At 41.7% G+C, this 23,567-nt stretch overlaps 1 protein-coding gene across 2 annotated transcripts in view; it reads right to left on the bottom strand.

The window, feature by feature from the left end:
* Window positions 1–842: 842 nt before the first annotated feature.
* The window catches only part of SRGAP1 (SLIT-ROBO Rho GTPase activating protein 1), a 148,745-nt gene continuing 126,020 nt past the window's right edge, over window positions 843–23,567 (bottom strand). For both annotated transcript variants that reach the window (XM_059817120.1, XM_059817121.1), the window contains exons 16-22: window positions 16,176–16,281; window positions 12,907–13,131; window positions 12,143–12,222; window positions 4,529–4,709; window positions 3,813–3,947; window positions 3,343–3,688; window positions 843–1,558 (exon numbers count right to left, since the gene is read on the bottom strand). In XM_059817120.1, coding sequence (XP_059673103.1) covers window positions 1,181–1,558; window positions 3,343–3,688; window positions 3,813–3,947; window positions 4,529–4,709; window positions 12,143–12,222; window positions 12,907–13,131; window positions 16,176–16,281 — 1,451 coding nt within the window. In that variant the 3' untranslated portion in view covers window positions 843–1,180. The remainder of the gene's footprint in view (window positions 1,559–3,342; window positions 3,689–3,812; window positions 3,948–4,528; window positions 4,710–12,142; window positions 12,223–12,906; window positions 13,132–16,175; window positions 16,282–23,567) is intronic.

Below are 23,567 nucleotides of genomic sequence, written 5' to 3'. Positions count from 1 at the left end.
GGGAAGGGGCGGGGAAGTGGTTATGGAAAACTTTAGTCAGCTTGAATCTAGGCAGTAGAAACTCAGCTGTCTGTCCTGTGAGTGACCCCTGCATCGCTGGCAGGAGGTAGTCCCTCTTCAGAGAGTCCCCATCTTGCTTCCGTCAGCATAACTGAGGACGTGCGCAGAGCGTTTGCGCTGTGCAAGGCAGCCAGTGGAGCTAGGTCAGCTCGAAACTCCGACTATTACAGCTCAAATCATGTCTTTAATTGGACACTGAGCAATAAAGTCAATGGGATACTTTGCTGAATTACCGTGTAGTTGATCCTTTTAATCGCCTATCAGCCAGCCTAATGGACCAACAGGTTCATGCACTCCCCAGAGCCTGGCTCGCTCAACTATGAACTTCAAATGAATTTAGCTTTTGTGAAAAATGTGGTATCAGGGAATGAAGGTCTAGCTTCACGAGAAAAGGTACACTATTACAGAGGACAGCAAAAGGAGTTTCTGGAGATATGCTTTAGCTGTGACCTGGAATGCTGCTTTTTATCGGTGAGAGCAATGTGATCTCCAGATCCATCCAGCACTTGTCTCTTGTGAGACTGCCAACAAGAAAGCTAAAACTTGGTGCCAATTGTGAGAGTTGTGAGGATTTGGTGTCTTTTTTTGGTGTGTCTTAAATAAGAAATGTGGCCTGAGATGACTTAGACATTCCACACAGACACTTAATCCTCACATGCTATATTTCAGCTCTTACTAACCTGCTTGAGATTTGGTTTAGTGACCCAGAAATGAGAGGTCCCACCTCCCCTGACACCACCCCCCCCCCGCCCTTTAGTTTTGTGCAGGATCTGTTATTATATAGCTACTGTAAGACTGTGAAGTATGGTACAACGTGGCAAGCTGTTTGTGATGTGTTGTTTTTATTACAAACGGTGCAGCATCAAGTTTTCAAGTAAGTCTATGTTTGTTTCTTAAAATGATGCACAATTGTCCAGTTTTTCTTTTAATTGAAACCATACAAAATACAAATGCCCATGTTAATGTAGCTAGTTTCAGACAATACATTCAAAAACACTGAAAAACAAAGCCTCTCCAGTTACAAACATGAACAAATGATCTTCTGGAGCCCTGACTTCTATTGTCAATCCATCCCTTTCCCTAGCATACCCCAGCCGGGCACTGTGGGTGGCTGAGCTGTCTACATTGTGCAAGATTTATCGGCTGGACCCTGGGAAGGCGGGGAAGGTCCTATGCTAGGATTCGTTTTTGGAAGAACAATAGGTTTTGGCCTAAGAGCAGGAGGTTTCAGCTGCACTCCCATTCTAGGGGCCACCATGGGCTTAAAAGTACTCATGGTGTCACTGGAAGAACTAGTGCTACGGCGGATCTGAGGCTCCGAGCTCCTTAAAACGACGCTGTGGAGAGGGCTGAGTGACTCCGTGGAGGTGGCAGAGGTGGGGGTGTTTTTCATTTGTTCCAAGGTGTCCAACACAACATCGGGGGCATGCTTCGCTGAGCTCTGCCGCTCCAGCTCACGGAGCTCATTCAGCGCCGTGTTCATGGTCTCCTCGATGTCCTGGGTCAGAGCACAGAGAGAGCGGCACGTCATTCGAACTGCTACTGAACGCACAGCACCGGAGGAGCAGGGGGAGGGGGTGAAAAATGCATGAGTTAATTTGCCAACCATCCTTTCTTTAATGAGTATTATAGTGCTAAGCCAATTTCCACCAGATTTTTTTGAAAGACACTATGATTGACAAGATGGCAGCTGAAGCTGGACATTACAAATATTTAACCTGTTCACATAAAAGTGTCAAAATTCAGCTAAAAAATTAAAAAAATCAATCAAACTAAATCCTGCAAGCCACTTTATTAAGTGATTGTCAGGACAATGGATATTTGCTTAGCAGCATTTTTAACTGTGAAGATTTCTGTCATCTCTTGGGTACTGACAGCTGTAAAGATTTTAGTCCATTTGCTACCTCTTAGCTGACTGCTCCCCTCATCTAGAGCCCCAGGTGTTCAGGATCTGTATTCCCTCACAGGGATTATAAACCAGGTTTTGTAAAGAAATAAAGCTTATGTTTCTTTCACCTATTCTCTCCTCCTGTTTCTCTGAGTGAAATTTTAAGCAGAAAAAACTGCAAGACATTGTTCAGTGAGCTTGCCTATGAAATTATTTTTTTCATCAGAATTTCTGGCACAAATGCTAAAAGAATGCACCAAGATGCTAGTTTATTGAGATACAACTGAGGTTAGATATCTGGTGTTCCCTGCTTGCTCACAATAACTTTCATGCAGTTTAATCAAAGTTTGGGTTCTCCCAGTGCTGAATGATCACTAGCCTATGCATCAAAAAAAAATAGCTTAAACCAAACAGCACTGTGTGTGGTTCCAGGAAAGTAAACAAATAACTTACTTATAGTAAAATAAAACAGCAACAACATTTACACTTTCTAACTCTAATACACGGTTCAGCTTTCTGACCCAAGCACGACAGTCCCTTGTTGGAAGCAGAGTTTGAAAGCAAGCATCACCAGTACATTAAATTTTAAAACGTGAGTGCCAGCGTTATTGTAAAATACTTCTGCAATCATATTGTACCCTCAGGGTGCCCCTAGTAATCATGTTACACTACCTAGAGAAAACACGAGTTCTGAAGACAGTAGTATCTATTTGCTCAAGAGCTGTTACCAGCTCTGTACAAGAGACCAATCTGATGATCGGGGTGCTCCCTATTCCATCCTTCTCACCTCTTCACTGCCAGGCATGAGACTGGTGAGTGCTCACACAGGGATAAGATGGCCCATGATTTATGCAGGTGCAATGTCTTGCACATCATTAGGCACAACTACAAGCATCAAATCAACATACGGTATGAACTATATGAAAACTATGTAAAATGCACAAGACCCTGGAATGTAAACCTGTGCTTGGAATGGCAATGGTTGCTATTAGCCAGTCAGAGCACTTTTCTGCAAAGCATAATACTGAGAAATAATTGAACACTAATTACATGCAAGTTAGAATAGGCCAGCCTTCATCAGAGCACACAGATTTACATAGCTGTTGTAATCATATACTGTCCTAGAGTTCTGGGTGGCAGAGGCAATTTCATTATGGTATAACAGGAACTAATTTCTTTTTATTGCTACTGCAATGTCTATTACCCCTTGTGCTTCTTCTATCCAGGATCCCTTAATGCATCTTCTTTCACGTGCATTCTGTTTTAAAAGGTAAAAGTAGTGTATTCTCCTGCATGCACACTCCTGCCAGTGTACCTGCTCTGTGCTATGCTATTCACGGAGACTTGCTCCTCAAAAAATTAGAGAGTGACATAAAATAAAAAAAGACACAAACCTGAGCTATTGACTCTGGGTCCAGTGGTTTATGGTCATTGAAACCTGTGTACTGACCAGATGATGTAGATCTTCTAATTGGAGGGCTATCAATCTTCTTTAGAGAATCGTGCCTACTGATGTTAGTGAGACTGCCATGTCCAGGTCTACGTCTCCTTTCAGGGCTGTCAGCATTGAGGTTGCGATTTTGAAGGAGAGCTCTGGGACTGCAGTGAGTTGCCAGGTTGGGGGAACCTAGTTCCACAGATGAGTTGGAGAGAGGGTGAGGTGGGTGTACTGGGCAGTGACCGTCACTGCTCCTGCCGGGGCGTCTTAGAGGAGGTGGAGGTTCTGATCTCTTTCTTTGCCTGCACCAATGAAGAAGTGGTTATAGGACAAATTGTAGTGACCCACCATAAGCACGTGGAGAAGTAATTGCTGTTACCTGAGCTGTGAGCAGTACTACTGAAAACATGTTATGCTCACGCTTACCTTCCTAAATACACATCAGAGTGACGGTCAGTGGGAGAGTTCATGTCCTTTGAAGATGACTTGTCCTCAGTTATGGGTCCGCTGCTGGCCTCACTGTCTGCTTTTTGGCTCAGTGTGTCCGAAAAAGTATCATCCCTGAACAGAACACACATGGTGAGATGACAAGTCAGTGAGTTAGGTGTGACAGAGAGCATCTTGGCACTCCCAGATTTTAATCCCCTTAAGAAAAGCAGGCATGTTATAATGCACTGCAGCCTCTCCACGTCTCCAAAAATTGTGTATAATCCTTCTGTTTACTGAGTTCTTTACATTTGGACTGTAACCTTTCTGTAAACAAGAACTTTGTCCTCCTTGGCAAAGCACATGCTTAATATTGTAAAAGAAGAGTTCAGGGCTGCATTTCTCTGGCCTTTGCTATTCTGAAGTTAAATGTCAGCAATTGCTACAAAGAGATAATCAAATTAAAATAGGTGCAGCAGCATCCATCTCTAATGTACTGGGAACATATCCATAAACAAAGCAGCTTAGCCTACTAGTACCTTTTGATTAAGAGCTGTCAATTCAGGGCAATAAAGACAGAGGCATCCTGCATAGAAAGCAAATGTTTAATCTATCTGAGCTTTCAAACCACTGTCCCGTCTGGAAATCACTTTCTTAATTGCTTCAGCATGTTTTTACACCCCACCAAGAACCTTGTCACACCAGACACTGCTTACATATCCTGCACCACTATATACTGGTGAGGGACAAGGCCATCAATTCCGTTGTGCCTTCCTTCCCACCAGTCTTCAGATGCTCGATGATAGAGCAGAAGGGAAGCTCCTTTCTTGAAAGAGAGTTCTCGTGCAGATCTTCCAACGTAGTCAAACTTGGCTATAGCTTCTATGGGCTCGCACTCTGGGTAGGGAGGGAAGAAGAATGGATATCAGATTCCACACTGGCTTATCTGCTCGTTTTGGTTTCATAAAACCCATTTATTGCATTTTCTCAGTGCTCATTCTTATTGAGCAGAGCTGACAGAGATCAGCTGAGCTAAGGCAGACTTCAGGCAGTAGTTGTAATATGTCCCTTACAAAGAAACATAATCAATCTGTGCCCCAAGTGTGAAACATCTGGGTTGCTTTGCGAACTGCAGAAAACATAACAGCATACTCAAATGTTACAATAGCTGCTGCTGGGAGAGAGGCCTCTGCCTCCTGCTGCAAGGGCTCCTTCCTGGCTGGGGAGTGGGATGGAGGCCAGGCAATGAAGACCTCCGAAAATATGATGAACAAACCCAGATGAATAATCAGAGGTCTGAGGAAGCAGTGTGATAAAGGAAAAGTAAACTGGAGTGCCTTTAACATCAGCAGTGGCAAAAGAAGGAAGATAGGATTTCCCTGTGCACGAGTAGGGATGCTCTGCCTAATTGGGCTGTGAGATTTCTGTCCTTTACGTGACAAGTGTGCGGACCTAGTGAAAACCTAGTCATTTATGCAACATTGACGTCTAGTGCTTTAATCTGCTTCCTTAACACCCTTTTTGAGTGAGGCAGACAGCTCCAGACCTGGAGGGGAGGCTGGTATTTTCTGCAGTCAAACATTGGTTACAGCAGTCCTGGCTAATCTTCCATCAGCGTGCTGGTAAATTCAGTCTTACACTGGTAGCAGACTCCATCCTCTAACCCATGCTTGGGTCGGAAACCTGCTGATGTCAGTGTAGGGTCCCTGCTGAATGTCTGCCTGCAGGTATATTCAGAGCTGTGCCCGGACATCTGTGATTTTAACAATCTCTAGTTTCTTCTGCACAAAACCAAAAGCACCTGAGCTCAAACAAATTAAAATTTGTCACCACAGTCTCAAAACATAAAGAAAAACCTGCAAAATAGAGGTTTAAAAATCACACGCTTTGTTGACTCCAGTAACTCAGAGTCCCCAAAATGGCAAGTTTCTTTACATAATTAGAGCAATATTTAGATGGAGATTAACATCTGGGCTAATGACCAGCATAGCAACTTTCTGTCTGGTGCAAATTAAAATCGCTGAGGTTGTGATTCCCCAAAGAACCAGGCTGGTAATAGAAGCCACTGTCCCTTTATGACAACATTTTACGCAGGAATGTCTTTTTAAAATTAACTTCATGCTGCAGCATGAAAGCATAATGATAACACCTTTATTGAGGTTACAGTTTGCAGCTGTTTTTTTTAATAACTTGCCCAGCCTGCAGAAGGCTGTCTTGTGGTTTGCTGCTTCTGCAGTCATGCTAAGAGCTCCTGTCAGTGACGAACTTCACGGTGTTTAGGAGTTACAAACCCAGAAACTTTCCAGAGATGGCATACAGTGGTACAAGGAATTCACTGTTACAAATACAAAAGTAATGTACACTGGCAGAAATTACTTCGATTGTATAAACACGAACAAGAATCTAGCAGTAACAGTATTAATTCCTGAAAATGCATCACTACTGGATGGCTCGCTGGCAGCCATTCCCTGGTGCGCAGGCAAGTGGGGGGTGATAGGTTTCTTGGCTTTATGTTTTTAAGCAAAGAATATGTAAAGATGACATAGAAAGAACCATTCTGGAAAACTGGGAAAACTTTAATGCTGGTGTATATATTAGTGATATATTCTAATATACAATCTTGTTTTCATTTCTAGATACTCTATTTACAGTATATCTCTAACAGATGTGACAAAGCGACCATAGGCATGGAAAAACACTATTGCCAAATGAAAAGAAATAAAACTAAACATGCCTATTTGTCTTGCATTGTGTTTAAGGGGGCAATATTAAATTGAATGGCAATAACGCAACACTGACAAAAGAACGCTGTTTCTACAGATATCATGCATGTTGCTTGTGGAATTAATTATAACAAAGTATTATTTGGATCGGGTAGGATTGAAAAGGAGCAGACATTTATATGAACCCACTGTTCTCGGATTGCAGGTAAGTTATGGGTTACGGAAGAGTGGGTCAAGAATCCTGAAGCAAAAGCTCCCATGCTTCAGTGAGCCAGTCACTTACTAACGGGTATTACTTTAAAATGCAAAAAACCCCTCCAACCAAGCCAAAACCCCTTTACAGTAAGTAAGAAAATCCCAAATTTCCTGTACATATTTTCCTTTGACATTCTCTGAAGTTAATTGATAATGGTCATGGGTACTGGATTGATTGATAAACCCCTACACTGATCAGCTACGGATTGCCTGTTTCTCTGCTAATTTCAACAGACCATATAGTATCCCACATTTGCGTATACAGGTCTTTTTATTTACAAATCAATGGGCTAAACCAGAAATAGTTCTATCTCCCTCAGTGGAATTACACTAATCTAAGTGTGGTGCATGGTGGGAATCTGTTTTTTGTACCCTTCCATCACCTGCAAGACTCACATATGTTCCCAGAGGTCTGAAGGAAGTTGCCCCACTGGAACCAGCTGTATGAATTGGTAATGTACCCATAATAGATGTGACTTTTGAGACATGTTCGTTAGATTGCCTGGGTAACAAATTCTACCTCCTCAGGGAGGAGTGCCCAGTAGATCTTACAGTTTTCTTAATAAAACCAAAAATAAATTCAGACAGGTTTTACTATTTTGAAAAGGGCATTTTCTTTGCCTGAATGTTGCTTTTAAGTGGAGAGAACTTTCCTATAGCAAACAGTACTGAGACTGTACTTAAATAGTAATTCTCCTTGTTACAGGTCAAGCTGTAATAGTTAAAACCAAAGTACCTTGACAGTTACTCCTAGAAATAAATGCATTTTGAAAAGCTTAGCCATTTAATATCAAGGTTACTGAATGACAGACAAGCATTTCCAGGAAAGAAAAGGTGATGAAAGCTAAATCTGGGATCTGTAACTCAAATTCTGTGCGGTACTGAATGTCTAACAGTAAAATGGATAGCTTGGAGGGAAATGTAATTGCACTGCTCTGTCCATACCTGGGGGCATTTGCCTGCAATAGCAGGAAGTATTTGATGACATATAGGATCTCACCACCTATCATCTCTAGTGACTCAGGCAATGGTATGGAAGTGAAAAATTAGGACAAACTGAAGAACTGTGGGAAAAGCTTTAGGGACTCTCTTAATAAGCCAGCTCTGTTCTCACTTTTTTACTCATGACCCCCAAAGTTCGTTATGATTGCTACCACCATTTGACGACACATTATGTTGCAGTGTGCTTAAAAATCAAGGTTTGATGCCAAGTAGAGTTGTCCAGATCCAACAGGTTGGGAGAGCAGAAAGGGCAGAAGAAACATGAGTGCTAATTTTAGTTTTGCGATTGGAGCACCAGATGTGGTACTAACCTCCCTACAGAGGTGATGGCACTGCAGCGGCACTGCGCTGCCCTCTACACCTCAGGGCACAAGGAGCTAAGGAGAAGAGGGGAGACCATCCCCTGCACTTTTTGGAGGAGTTTGCTGTTGCTCTGGTCTGCTCTTCCTCAGTTCTCCCAGATGTACCCTGGGTGTCAGGAATAGAGTGCGTCCTTGAACTGCCTGGGAAGACGCTATCTCCTGGTGTGTTTATCCTCTTCTGCACCCCATCAGAGAATAGTGGCTTTGCAATTTCGAAGTCCTGTCCTCAGGACAGCAGCTCTCTGACTGGGGAACAGCAAAAGCAAAGAAATGTTCCAAGGTGTTGACAGAACAGAATTTGGTAAAATGTTGATCGCAGCATGCGCTACTGAAAAGCAGGAAAATTACTGTGTGTTGGGGACACAACAATAACCTACAACCTTATGCGTCCCTGTAATTTTTGTTTCCAGCAGAACTACCATCTCAATTTTTACCCTATGTTTATGAGATATCTATGAACAGTATGATATTAATTGTATGTATGTTTTCCCAGGAGAAACCCATCTGTTTAACTTCCTCAGGAAATTCTCTCTTACTTCCTTTGAAAACAAACACAGTCACCCTTTTCTATATGCCTCCAACAAGAATAAAAAATATCCAGCAAACTGAAGGTAAAGGAAATATGCTAAAAACTGCTTCAGCAAAACATGAACAATATTCTTTGAATCTTTACTGCAGAGGCACTTTCAGGTAAAGGTTTTTCTGCAGCAAAATTACAGTTAGATTTTTTTTGTGCCTCAGCTTGAGTACAAATGTTCTGAACTTCACAAATTAAATTTCATTTCCAGATTTAGGAGAAAGAAGAAACTTAAGTGCTTTCCTTAATAGGGATTCTTTCTGTACATTTCAAAAAGACTGAAAACACTACCGTAAAATGCATGTCCTTCCCTCTTCCCTTTCCAGTGATGAACAGAAATATATGAACACCAGTAACCTTAAGGAAAAAAAGGCAATCTATATGCTTAAAATTAAGCAGTTATGAAGTATTTTATATGCTCAATTGTAAGTTCCACCCTTCTTTTCCCCAAGCTACCAGATTTTACCTTTGCAGACATACTTTATTTTTTAATTTTTAAAAAGTCTTGTTATTTTCTAAATTGTAACTAAACCTTCCTAGTGCTACTGAGCCAGCCCCTACAGATGGGTTTATTGTAGTAGGCACAGAGAGATTCACTTGTAGTTTAACTTTATACAGCAAGTAATTCTTACAACAACAATAACTAAAGTAGAAAAATAAATCCTTTCACTTTTGATCATAGCTTCTGGATTATGTTTCAATAATGCTGTAATTTGTATGGGGTTAGCTGCTTGGTCTTGTGTATGTATACAACATTTTAGCATAAAACTAATCAGATATTCAACATTAAAAAACACCTACATTTATAGAATCTGCTTCTTCCATCTCCTAACATAGGGAAATATGGAAGTACCATGTGTCTGTTCAATACAGCAGCAATGCTGTGCCTCAATTTCTCTCTCTCCCCACGTACAGCTGGCAGTGATGCGTCCAGCTTATAATCAATGAATCAATCACATTAAACCCCCAAAATACTCCAAACTCTTTAGCAGAAACTTTTTTTTTGTCCACCACAGGTCGATCAGTGACTCTCATGAAGTTCAATACGAAAACTGAAAAATTATCACCTACTCTCATATTTGGTACCAGGAACATTTTATAAAAGGATTGTCCACACACATGAATGTATGTGCAAAAAGATGGTGAATGCATTTAATTTAAAGCCTGCAACCTACATTAGAAAAATGTCCTATTATAATAGAAAGCTGTATCCATGGAAAAAAAAAATGGGTTAGATCTTGCAGGCAGAGAGCTGAAGGCCAACACTGTTTTGTACACAACCCAGGCTTGTTAATCTTTATCTTTGCAGCAGTATTTCCCTAGATTACAAATATTTTTGTGCTAACAATTATTTTGCTGTAAACACAAATGTCTGCTTCCTTTTGGCACTGAATTAATTAAAAAGGTGTGACGGGGCACCTAGAAATAAATTGCTGGCCAATGTGGTGAACAAAAGCCATGTCTTGAGCAGTTAAATCTTTTAACAGAACTATGTCCTGTTGACAGCCATTCTCTTCAGGGTTTGTCTCCACCAATGACACACTTGTAACACAGGTAGCACCACAACAGGAATGTAAAACTGGTATTATAACAACACAATGATGGGGTAAAGCCCATGATTATCAAGGCACAGGTGAGGCACTATGCGATGCCATGGTCCTGCTCCTCTGGATCCTGCTGATGTTTTAATCTTTCCTAGATGTGGTTTTGAAGCAACCGCTTTTGATTGCTGCTGAAAAGCTGCACTTCTTTTGAATGCCCAGTTGGGCCTTTATCTCTCAGTTTGGTTGTGGGACCCCAAAGTTGGCCCCAATGTATTGAACTGGTGTGTCGCCTGCATTTCACTACTTAGCTTGTGCTCTAAATGAGAGACAGACAGAACTCCTCAGCTTCCACTCTTGCTTCATACCTCCAAGGGAAGAAGGATCTCTTGTAAAGTATACCTATACTGCCTTGGAAAACTGAAGTCCAATTATGAGTTTGTTCACACCATTTAGCGAAGCCGTGTTATATAAAGATGATGGGTTTAGTTCTACAGAGCTCGTCAAGAGGAACCCACGTACAGGCTGTCTTGTAAAACTGTCAGTATTCCCTACTGTGGGTGCAGGCATGCGTATACATTCCAGGAAGAAGATTAACATTGACTTCTCTCCTATCCTCAGTTTTTTCCCCCTTCTGTGATGCCTGCCCACCCAACTGTCCCTCCTTTCCAAACAGCTGCACTGATAGACTCTGCCTGCCCCTCCTCACCGCAGCAAAGGGGAAGAGACAGGCAATCTGTCACTGACAGCTTGTCTACGTGACGAAGCAGACGGGTACAGCTAGGGTGGAACTATTGTTTACAGTGTTCTGTGTGCAATGGGACCAATGTAGCCAGGTTTCCTATAGATACACCTTCCTGTTCCCCTTCCCTATGGCAATTGTCCCAGCTCCTAACCAGTATCCCTTATGACATCTTTTTTTGAAAAAAAAATTCCTTCTGTGCTGTAGCTCTTTTCCTCCCCTTTTCCCCTCTCTGTCTCTTCCTCTTCCACACATCCTCTGAGAAGGACAAGGGGAAGCTTTTGTTTCTGCTTGTGCTAAGTGCACATGTGCTGGTTCCTCTGTCTGGGTTGCCTGCTGACCAGATATGCAGTGAGCTCACATTGCAGCTCTTCTCTACAGGGACCATTATTCTTAATCCTTCACCTCTAACTGGCTACTAATTGTCAGGAAAATGGTAGTTATTTAACACTTTTGACACCTCTTTCCATCTGTTACATTTGCTTGAAACAGGGCAGAAGTTACTGGGAGGGACATCTGAAGGATGGTCCAACTGAAATATGTCTCAGTCAAATGCACCTTTAGGACACCTGGCTAAAAAGAATTAGTATAATAGAGATGCATCAAATTTTTCATGGATATCTAGTGTAACCAGAACTGTAGCAAATAACCATTGTTCAGAAGTTTTACTGTGGGGGACACACACATGTTTTTCAGTACTTATAAATCCTTTAGATGAAACAGCTTTTAAATTCATATCAAAATAGAGCCCACTGAATGGCAAATATCCTTTAGTTGAAATATTTAAAGACACACTTTTGATAAGTTTAGCTTTTGCAGACAAAAGAGTCACTGAAAATGTAACATTGTATCAGAAAATGATATGTGCTGACTGAAATAGTTTCTCTCTTGCCCTTCCTGTGACTGGACAAATCAGGAGAGAACAAGGAAACAGCTGGTCAAGCACAGATGAATCAGAGTGAAAAAGCACGCAAACAGAGATTAAAGATGCCGGCTTTGCTACAGACCACCAGGACTGCAAATACTCTTCTTTCAAATAAGACACAATTAGGAAAGGAAGAAGGTCTCCCACATGAAACACCTGTAAAACTTACTCCTATCAAAGGCACAGTAATGTAACAGACATACCGTCTTCACTGGTATGGGGCTCTGTACTAGCATCCTGGTCCACTTCCTCTAATGTACCATGTTCGCTGTATGGGCTGTCACTGAAGGGAAACAAAAGGTCGAGCAGAGAGAGAATCCACAGCATGAAAAGGATGCTTCAGTGGGCATTAAACCCCAGTCCCTTTCTTCCCCAGTCCACTGGGGGTAACTGATGTTCTACACACATATCAAAAACATGCCACCCCCATGAGATTAGTTAAATTTATTCTTACAATGTTATAAAGTTATGTGCAACATAATTCTCATGACATGCTATGAATACACAGTTACTGAAGAAGTCTACACACCTCTCTTTCAAACAACGTCTTCAGTTACTAAGAAGTTCACAGAACCTTTGAATACTTTCACTTATGGGAAGGGTGTGTGTGTTGCTGAGAGAGGAGAGGAGCAGAGGGAAGGCATCATAAGCTGAAATTTGTTAAGATGGTTCACAGTCAGAAAGCCAATTTCTGGCTGTGTGCTCTGCATAGTACACCTGGAATTCTGGCTGCGTCTGGCTGAACACAAGGGTAGCTTCCTCCACAAAATGTTGTAGGGAACATCGGTGTAATTGCCTTTGCTTCATGTTTTTTACAGCTAACACTTTCCTATGCGAACCTAAACACTCTTCTCATTTATCTTCATACTTCCATTGTGTGTGAAAGTTATTCTGTATCACAGGCGTTATCTAGACAACCAGTCTAATGATTTTGTTAAGGAGATAGAAGGGTAATATTGTGACTTACCAGTAGTCATCTCCAGCCATGCATTTTTCATACACTGGGCCATCAAGTTCTTTAGCATCTGGAAAAATAGCCTCATGATGGATGATGATAGTTTTGATTATCTCATTCACGTGTGCCTGACAAGACACCTGGTCTTGTACGTCTGGAACAGGCATCAGGGTTGGCCCAAAACAAATAGCCAGGTTGTATGGATCCATCATGTTTTCATCACTGTACTGTGAAAGGCTGTTACAACAGAAAAATCAAGAAAAATTGACTTTTCCACTGTGACTAACCTTATTCTGAAAACTGGAGAAACTTTATTTTCCATCACAACTTAGAGATTTCCTGTTCTCCTTGACACTTAATCCCACATAACGCAAGAAACAAAAAAAGGGGATTTCTTCAATAGGCTATAGACATTATAAAGTGAGTTTATAGCACATATATGGATGTAGATGTATGTGTTCCTACACTATAGTGTTTAGTGTACACTGACTTAACGGGCTACTGTAAAATGCATCAACTGCTGCTGCTTCTATCTCATCACTGCTTATCCTTGAGGCCCAAGTGGACTGGATCCAAAGTGGATCATGCTTACCATTTCTCATCAGACCCTGATGCATCTCACCCATCTATATAACTTAGGCAGACTGGAGGTAGCTAAGTTCCTGGATCTTGCAAAGGCTCTTGTGACTTCTGGTTTCTGTATTTACCATACAACCAAAAATCCCTGAGCACCTTGCCTTCTGCCCACAAATTCCCACAGGGGTTTCATTCTGGAAGCAACCAAACAAAAGGCTTTGATTGTTCTTATTAATCAACTTTTGCAAGGTCTCCTTTCTTCCAGAAAAGTCAATATTACTAGTTTTCAATTTTGATTTTGAATGAAAAGTTGCTCTTTATTCCCTTGTTTAAAAGCATTGGCATTTCTAGTGGAAATGCTGACTTTTGAGTGGTTCTGTGCAGGGCCAGTCAAACAGAACCTGAAGCAATGGGACGCCCCTTACCTCAGTGTTGTTCTGCACTCTGAAGCAGCGTATGAATTAGTATGTCCAGTTGTGTTTAAATACAGCATCATATTCCCTTTAGAAAGGGAATTTTATAGAGTGTACATGTACAATCAATGCAAACTGAAGAGGCACACCTTCTACATGACTCTCTTCATAACTAGCTTGTAAAATTAATCATGCTCTCCTCTTTCTTAGGCCATGATTTGTTATCATACACTGTGTGTTAATGGGAGACATCTTGTTCTACTGATTTATAAGGTGGTTCAGCCTTTATATGTGTGCAAGAATGTGAAAAAGAAGATTATCATCATGAAACACGTGAAGTTCTGCTGGTGGCTGGTAACATCTGGTGCTCCTCAGTGCTCAATACTGGGGCTGATACTGTTCAATATCTTCATGAACGGCCTAGACAACAGGATGGAGTGCACACTCTGCCAACTTACAGATGATGCCACACTGTGGGGGACAGCAGATATGCTAAAGAGCAGCGTTACCATTTAGAAGGACATTGACAATATGGAGGAATGGATGAACAGGGTTTTCATCAAGTTCAACAAGGATGAATGTGAAGTTCTGCCAGTAGGATAATATAATTCCATATATTATTACAGTCTGGAGCTGGCTGTTAGATATCAGCTTCCAAGGAAAAGCACTTGTAAAAGCACTTCTTGGACAAGAACTTGGATGCGATTCAGCAGCGTGTCTTCCAACGATGAAGACTAGTTACGTAGTGTCTCTATTAGGAAGAGCAAAGCCAGCAGGTCAAGGGAATTGATTATTTCCCTTCCACTTGGTGCTCATGAAGTCAAGACAAAGCCTTGAGCAACTTGGTCTAACTTTAGAAGCTTTGAGCAGGACACTAGGCCAGATGGCTAGTCTGATGACTTCATGTGGCCAAGCAGGCCTAACTGCATATGCAAAAAACAGAACTGGATTTACAGAAAGTCAAACTATGGGGATGTTTTTCCTGTGGATGCACCAGGAGCAGTTTGGAGGCATACAGGATTTAGCTTGCTTTCTGAATTGCATTCCTGTGGAGAGCACAGATGTAGCTAACATGACCATGTAACAAGTACAATCTCGTATAACTCTGGCCAATCTGTACGTAGAGGAGAAGCTGCGATATAAGCCTATGAGATATTTACACAGTGTCAGTATAGAGGGATGAATTCATGTTTTCAATGAACGGTTATTTTAATGAAACTTTAGATCTCTGCCCCTTTTTTAAATATTGCTTGAAAGCTGTTCAGAAATTACTAGAAGAAAGGAAACAGGAACAGCTGTGAACACAGGCACGCACACATAACCTGGCTGCAAAGACCCTGTTTCTATAGGAACAGACAGGATGGATGAAACGGGGAAGGTCACAAAGACAGAATGAATCAGCAGAAGGCAAATTTGGAAAAAAAAAGAGGAAAAAGGCAATATGAAAACAGATATAACAGGAAACAGACAATATGGCAGCTGAAAGAGAAAAGCAAAGTGCACAAAAGGCAAAGTGCACAAAAGGCAAAATTTGCAGTGAAAATACTGGGATCAGCAAAACTGGAGAGGGCTGTGAAGGACTGGAGGGAGAAACACAGTGCAATTGCCCAGCTTGTCTTTTATTTTCTCTTTGAGAATGAAGATTTTCTGGGATGATAAAGACATGAATACCACTTTCCCTTTCTCACACAACCCTCCTAGCAGCAGCTGCCTGTGTTTTGCAATGTGAGAACCAAGCTACTTTATATTAAAGCATACACTGGGGATGTATGTTCTCTATACTGGTAGCCCTATTACCAGAAAATAGAAGCAGCAACACAAAGTCTCACCCTGGCAGTGCCTAGCATCAAATACGTAACTTGTAGTGCCTGTGGTGCTTGAATATACTATTTCTTTTTCCCATCAGGGGATTAAAATCAGCTTGAGATAAGGAAAAAAAAATTCTACTTTTAAATTACGTAAATTATTTTTAATGTAGTTACAGGTTGTATTTGTTATTTTTCTTACCAACTTACTTTATCAGCTTTAATGCTGTAGCCCGCGATCCCCATTTCAGACAACACTTCAATCTGTCTTATTGCAACCTTGCTCAGTTTTGGACAAAAGGAATTTTAATTTAAATGAAAACTAGTGTTTTTCTTCTATTTTCATTGCCTATTAGAAGATCATCTTTTGTGAAATTGAGCTTAAATGTAAATTCTACATAGAGTATGAGTAAACCCAAAGAGCTTCAATACCAGCAGAGGAAGGCAGATAAAGATACAGTACCTTGGGGAATGATAAAGCACTTACTGGTTGAGGAAGGCAAAGAGGTATCTCATCACTATAAGGACCGACCTGGGCAAAGTAAGGAGGAGTTTGCGGATGTGAAGAGCCCTCTCATAGAGATTGTCTATTCCTGCAAACAGAAGAAAGTATTTTAAGTTCCCTTTCATATGATGGTCTAAAATAGCATTCCGTCAGTTTACTCAATGTACTTCGACTCTTCACCATCACATGTCCCTAGCCAGTATTTTCTTGTTTTGGCCTATTAGAAAAATAAGATCTAAAAGTCCTTCTCTCTCTCAACAAAACCAAACAGTTCAAAAGTAACATCTTTAAATATAAGAAGTCACAAATCTGCCTAAGTCAAATCCTGTGCCACTTGCTGAACTAGACAGCTCACAAAACCACAATATCAGTACATAGATCTAAGGAACCAAGGAGAGATGTTTGTCATCAGTTTCAAATACAGATTCATTCTCTTTATTTGTATGTTCATATCAGATGTAATATTCCAGTCACTGAGCTTCTCTAATGAGTTTTCTTAATCAAATGTCCAGCTATAACTCTCTTAATGGTGAAGTAGGAGAAAGGCCTTATGTTTTACAGTGCGTAAGCAACAAACACAAAGATCACATGTATTTTCCCAAATGATTGTATAGCAGTCCACCAAAATTCTTCTGAAGTGGGCAAAACAAGCTCAGCTTAATAAAAGCAGCAGTTCGTAATATCTTATAACAAGGATGCATTATCTTCTATGTTTGTCAGAAAGATTATGTGGCTCCAAGGGGGGTAGGGATGGGATAAAAGGCTAAATCATTTTTCAAAATAAGTAATAACTCAGTTTTTTACTTGATGTGCTTTCTGTGTAAATGACACTGTTAGAAACAACCTAAAATTTCAGTAATGCTTTTTACGTCAGCCAAGAGAGAATGCTGCAATTAACAACATCTAGGGGAAATCTTAGCAGACTACATGGGAAATACTGTCCAGTGGCACTGTAATGGATATTCAAAAATTTGGAAATGAGAAACAGGAGCTGATTCCAATGGCTGAAAAGCCATTTGTACCACAAAATGTGATATTTAACAGCACACATTTAAAGTAATTACTTACATAAAAACATGCTAACTGTAAGCAGAGTTCCTGGTGTTTATTTGTGCTCTTTGGTATGGCTATTCCTACCAACCAGCATTTATTTGTAGATGCAAAATGTGTGTTGACTTATGTTTCTTAGAAGAACAACTGGTGTCTAGTAATCAGTATTTTGTTACCAAGAATTACGCATAAGCAGAGCATGTTGGCAGCGAGACTTCTGTTTATCACACAGAAGTGCTGTACTTCATTAGGAAATGCCAGTGTAGTAAACTAAGGGGGAAAACCTGTTCCCACACCCGCATTTAAGGGAGATCCCACTGGCTCAGCACCACTAGTGTGCTGGGGAACAGAATATTTTGGGATGGGGCGAAGCTTGGCTCCTTGGAGTTTCTGCAGAAGGAGAACAGCCCACCACCGCTTGCATGAAGGAAGCCCATTTGGATTGTGGTATTTACTGCGGGAGCAGCAAAGCGAAACTCCTGTGGGAGGTAAAATCCTATTCCCTAGCAGAGCAGCTGAAGGCTGGAATGGTGAGATGCCACTGACTGCTACGGAGCTGGTGGGGAAAAGGACTGCTGACAAGTTGTATAATTCGTAACCTAATGAGTCACACTGAACCCAAACTCTAGCTGAAAATCAGTTCAAGCCATTACACTTTCTCTAGTGGAGTATGGGACTTGAAATTTATTTTTATGTTTCTGTTAAACCTGGACTGCATGAATCAAGAAGTACTCCTGGTTACTGGTTAAGAACCGAAGCCCATGGCAGGGACGTGCTAAGCCTGGGAGCTGCTTGCACAGCGAGGATCTGCAAAGCAATCACAATTTCCCTCTCCCTTTCCAGTGCATACCACATCTTGCAGATGCCAATGCTACTTACCCTCACTTCTGCACTGTAATGCCACACTGCTGTTCTGCACAGCCCACAGACACCAGTTTTAGTGCAAGGCCTTTCTCCACCTGCCTAAACTAAGCAACTCTCCAAAACTAAGTGGAAGGAGCCTGACCGTATCTTCAGTTCTTCCAACAAAAGCACCTGCTGTTACAGCTAGTGGCGCCTTGTGAATCTCCAGCTCAGCCAACCTTCCCCCTGACAAGCCTGTCTCTGAGTCTCTGTACAGAGAGTTGTAGGTCTGGGTGGTTTTTAGCCTGTGTGTGTGTGTGTTCGCAGGTGGATCTTCTATGGAGTGGGGCGGAGGGAGGAAGGTCCAAAGATGCTTTGGTTAACGTCTTGCAACACTCTCACCTCAGCAGCACTGCTGTGCGGTGCTGTGGCACAGCTCCTCTCCAGCCTTTCCGCCCTGTGTGCTAGATGTGGGAAGCTGGTGAGAAGTTGTGACACAGCACCAGGACCTGCCTTCTGCATTAAAGCCTTTCCTGGCTAATGCCTTGTGCTGCAGACCTGCCTCTTCCAGCCAGTTCTGGAGACTGGCCCTGGACCAGGTTCAGTCATCGCTGAACTCAAATCAGACCTGAGAAATGCACTGACCAGGCTCCCAGGTGGGTCCAGTGGCTCCTTCCAGCAACGTGCTGCCTATCTGGATGCAATAGCTCTGTCTAAACGAGTGAGCTAAACCAGGATGGGGCAAAGTCTTGAACACCAGTAGGCAGTTACTGCACAGTAGTTATCACACTCTCCAATGTGCTTGTGGTCTGTGCCAACTACAACTCTTCCAAGCAGTTCCTAGACATGGTTCACAGGATGCATGAGCCAGGAACTGGTCCCAGTAGGCAGCACGGACACGGCAGAGTAGGTACAGAGAGTTTGGCTGTATGGTCATGTGTTGAGCTGTCCCAGCTGCCCTACTAGGCATGATCAGTACTAAGTACTAGCAGCTCACCTCTATACTGAAGCAGTTACAAGCAATACATGCTGGAATGCGGTGCGTGTATTTCCAATACCTTCTTGGTAACTCAGTCCCGGTTTCCATGAAAGCCCCTTTATTGAAAATCCAAAGTACTGCCAAGTGGTACATTCGCGTGCTTTCCACATTATTTCAAAAGGCTTGTTTTTCTTTCTCAGCACTGACGTGGTTTAAAGGAGATAGGTAATAATGTTATGTATTTGCATGCTGCTTTTAAATGAGCAGCCAAATTTCATAGTTGCTGGTGTGTATGCAGTGTGTCAGTGTTTGGGTACGTAGGAAAGAAGGAATGAATCTTTCTGCATCCAGGCAGAAAGAATTTGCAGCTCTGCTGCTTCCCATGCAGAGGGAAGAGAAAGCATGGCTTTGCCTCCACCGGATTTGCTGAAGAGAGCCTCGGGGCAGAATGGCCATCCAGGCTACCAGCTGGTTGCCGTGAGAAACCACTGGCAATCCCAACACTGCAGAAAGCTGGTTGTGTCTCCCCTCTCACAGCACTTCTTTTGGAGGCCCTCTTTTCATTACTCTGATTTTCAAGAACTGTAATTAGCCCCACCTCAGCGCCTGGTGAGGTATTACCCATTTCTCAGCTAAAAAACACTGAAGTGCTGATATTGCATGACTTGTCCTAATAATGCAATTAGCTGCCAAGCAGAAATAGAAATCAGGAGACTTGAAAACCGGTTCATTACTCTAATGATACGATGAGACTCACATTCCCAAACACAAGCAACAGGACAAGCCTCTGGCAAGGCCAAGCACACTGAGAACTAAACGTGTTTTTTCTGACTGTGGAGTGAGTGAATGAGGGAAGGGAGATCTGTGTGAAGGACACATGAATATCAACCACAAATCAAGACTACTGTCAGGTAAATATCACAAATAGAAATGGTTATTATTTTCTAGTTCCCAGTTCTCAGAGCAGAGCAAAACTTTTGGAGCTCTGGTCCGACATACCTGCCTTCCAGACCCGTCTCAGCCACGGGGGTCAAACCCACAAGCAGGAGAGTTTCCTGTCAGCCAGACGAGAAGGTGTTTGGTGTGGGAACACTGTGCTCCTGTCAAAGTGGAGCTACAGTGCAGCCCAGAGCACAGGAGACGCTTGTGAGGTGAAACAAGAGAAGGGGAAGAGGCCAGGTTCTGGGGCACCTGTGGCACAGCCAGGCACCTGTGCCCAGAACTATTAATGTATTTTTATCAGACAATAATGGAGCAAAGAACGCTAATAATACAAGTAGCTTGGTTTTCTGTATATCCATAAAATTATCTGGGCATCTAAGCATCAGAGGTGTTTGGGATCTAAGGAGCCTCCACCAGATACTACAAAAAATGAAAAACAGAGAGCTCAGAGGACTCTTCAGAGACCATTTAAGTCTACAGTCTCACCCTTTGACTTTACCTTAATCACCTCTGAGAGACATCTGTTCAACCTGTTCGTAAAATCCTCCGAAGAGGCAGGTCACAACCTCCACAAGAAAATCTGTTGAGGTGCAATCTTGCATTGCTCTTGGAAAAGATTTATTTATTGACTTCCCATGGACCTTCTCTGCAAACACTCCTTGTCCTTGAACTGGATGAATGAATCCAGCTGAGACTAATGTCACTGCATAAATGAAAGAATTAGTTATCAGCTAGCTGCCTCCGTCAGCCACAGGCTAAGGATTAGTTCTCAATAGCATGAGATAGGCATAAATCCTAGCTACTTAAGCCTTAAAAGGTGTGATCTTCAGCCTCCAAGAACACTGGAACCTGTTCTGGAGTGGTGGTGTCACCTTTGCTTACTGCAGAGACACACAGAATCAGTGAATGTCCACTTTTCTCTTCCATGAGGAATAACACCTTTTAACCACCCGGTGACTCACGATGAGTTTTTTGCAAAGGCAGACTCTAAAATGAAACAGATCAAAAGCGAATAATCTGTCTCAGAAGAGTAAAGGAAACCTGAGAGGGGAGAAAACACAATTACTAACACAAGCCCCCAAATACAAATAAAACAAAATTAAATTATAAATGAAGGCAGGGATACATTCATCCTAAATAACATTAAGAAAATGTAAATTGAGGTTTAATTAAGCAATAATCCTGAAGTAGTGGAGCATGTAAAAGGCAATAAATATTCAAATATATAAAGGCAGTGTTTCGGTGATGGAGAACAAAAGACTTTTGCAAGAGAGCAATTGCTGGTGGTTCCAAAATATTTTGGGCTGACTGCACAGCTACATGCCTTTATCACTCTAGTTTAGTTAAAAATGCTACAAATGCACTGTACTTTTCCTGGTCGTGGTTTTACACCATGGCCTCTCCTGCAGTGGTGGTGAGACATGGTTATCCAACGAGGAGAACAGTCAGCCTGGGAGCAGTCAGAGCTCAGAATACATGAGTTCTGGATTGTGGCTGTTCTACCACCCTCTGTTAACAGGCAGCCTCTGTGGGCCAATCTCAGAAGTAACAAAAGAAATGCAAACATTTTGCAAAGGTGAGATATTATTGATCAGAACAAGTGGAAAGAGAAACCTGGTGTCAGCAATGAATGAATTGTGCTACGCTAACAGCTAGTGTTGTGCAAGCTAAGCATATTTCACAGGCAAGGGTAGCACAAAGGAGGAAGAGGAAGAAGAAAGCAAACAATGGTTATGTTAGCTATCTCTCTCCTTTAGGACCACTGTTCTGAAGGGGATAAAATCCAATGTGGTATCTCTGTGTGGGGGTCACTCGCTACTTCCACTTGGAGTGGCACCTACTAGTAACAGAGTGAATGCCTAATGCGTATTTTACACACCCGCTGAACGTCAAATGGGATGGAGTTACACCTGCAGATGTAATTTTTATGGTCAATTTGCAGCTGACAAGTAATCTAAATGAATATGTATTAGTGATGAAGTTAACAATTTGTGCCTCTTTCCACTTTGGTAGATGGGTCCAATCCAACTCAAAGATATGTATCTATTAACTCAGCAATGCCACTTACAGGTCTTTCAGATCTATTTAACAATGCATTACTGGAGGACAAACATGACAGTCTCCACTGTCACTTAGGAAAGGACAGTTGTTGTCATTTTGTTGAAACTTTTTCAGGAAGAGTTGCCAATTCAGAATATAGTTTTTTACTTTTTAGGTAATGGGCAATAGTCTGGAAAGCAATAATTTCCTTCCATAACATTTATGCCTTTAGGTAAATGGACACTGCTGGCAGAAAGGGATTGAAATGATGAAAATCAGAAGGAAAAAAGATGTAAGTTTTTGTCCATCTTGGCATCTTAGTATATCAAATTTAAGGTAAGAGAGGTGAAACCAAGAACAATTATAATGACCTGAGCAGAAGCTAAGCTGTCTGGGTAGCTGAGATGTGTCTGCTGCTGCATTGCACAGCTATGTATGTAAAAGTGATTCACATGTATAAGAACTCACACCAGGAGAGGAACTGCAGTTCCCCAGCAGTGAAGGTGAATTATGGCCAGCGCTCAGCAGAGCTTCAGTACCTCCTGCCTACAAGTAACTCCTGTTACAAATATTTTGCTTGTGTTTGGCCCAACCTGTTTCTATAAAGGAGCAGAAAAGAAGTACAGTGCAACTCTCCTCCCTTCCCATCCACCTTATTTTACCCTCTGGATTGCCAAGTGCTGCTGGGAGCAAAAGCAGCCAATCCTTTTGCTGAGAATGCAGAATTATGGCACATAATCAGATGAATTCTTTACGTTCTGTCCTATGTTTCATGCTTGGTCTGGATAAGTCATAATTTGGCCCAAATTTTATCTAAACCAATTCACAAGCCCAAACAGAATAACATTGTTCTCATGAGTCTAATTAATACAAATTGCCCTAAAAGTCACAGTCCTTTTGCACTGTTTCACTGTATTTGCAAAAGGGAAAGCATTAAAACACAATGCTCTATTTCATTTGGAAATATATGCATAAATGCAAAGGAATTCCTCAGTGGCTGTACTGAGGAAAGGTTCATTTTGCAGCTGTAGCCTCAATTATGCTTGACATCCATAACTAAGTACTTCGGTTTCAAGGGGTTTTTCACTGGCAACGTTACATTTCCATATAAAATGTGTGACATTCTGCCCTTTTACAGTTTTATGTGAACATTAACTTTATGAATTTGCTTTCTCCCTCCCCCCTTTTATAATAATTTCTGCCAATGATTAAAAAAGCCATACTGATATTTAACTTGAAAAAACTATTTGAAAACAACTTAATGTTTATTTCTTTCCTCACTGTTTATCATAGTGAATGCAATATGAATTAAGAGTATTTAAACCCTCTTAATTAAAAATGTGAAAGCTTTCTACACTTTACATATCAATTGTGATCTAAAGAAGTTACAGTAATGTGTGTTCTCACAGAGGAAAGGGAGTCTGGCCCTGCTCCCATTAACATGAAGACCAACATACTGTGAGGCCACACGAGCACAGAAAAAGAAACTAATGCAACTGTCACAGAATCACAGAATGATA

Source organism: Gavia stellata, chromosome 4, assembly GCF_030936135.1.
Source record: "Gavia stellata isolate bGavSte3 chromosome 4, bGavSte3.hap2, whole genome shotgun sequence".
NCBI classification, from domain to species: Eukaryota; Metazoa; Chordata; class Aves; order Gaviiformes; family Gaviidae; genus Gavia; species Gavia stellata.
The sequence above is the reverse complement of the archived record's forward strand: the minus strand, read 5'-3'. Positions and strand labels throughout refer to the sequence as shown.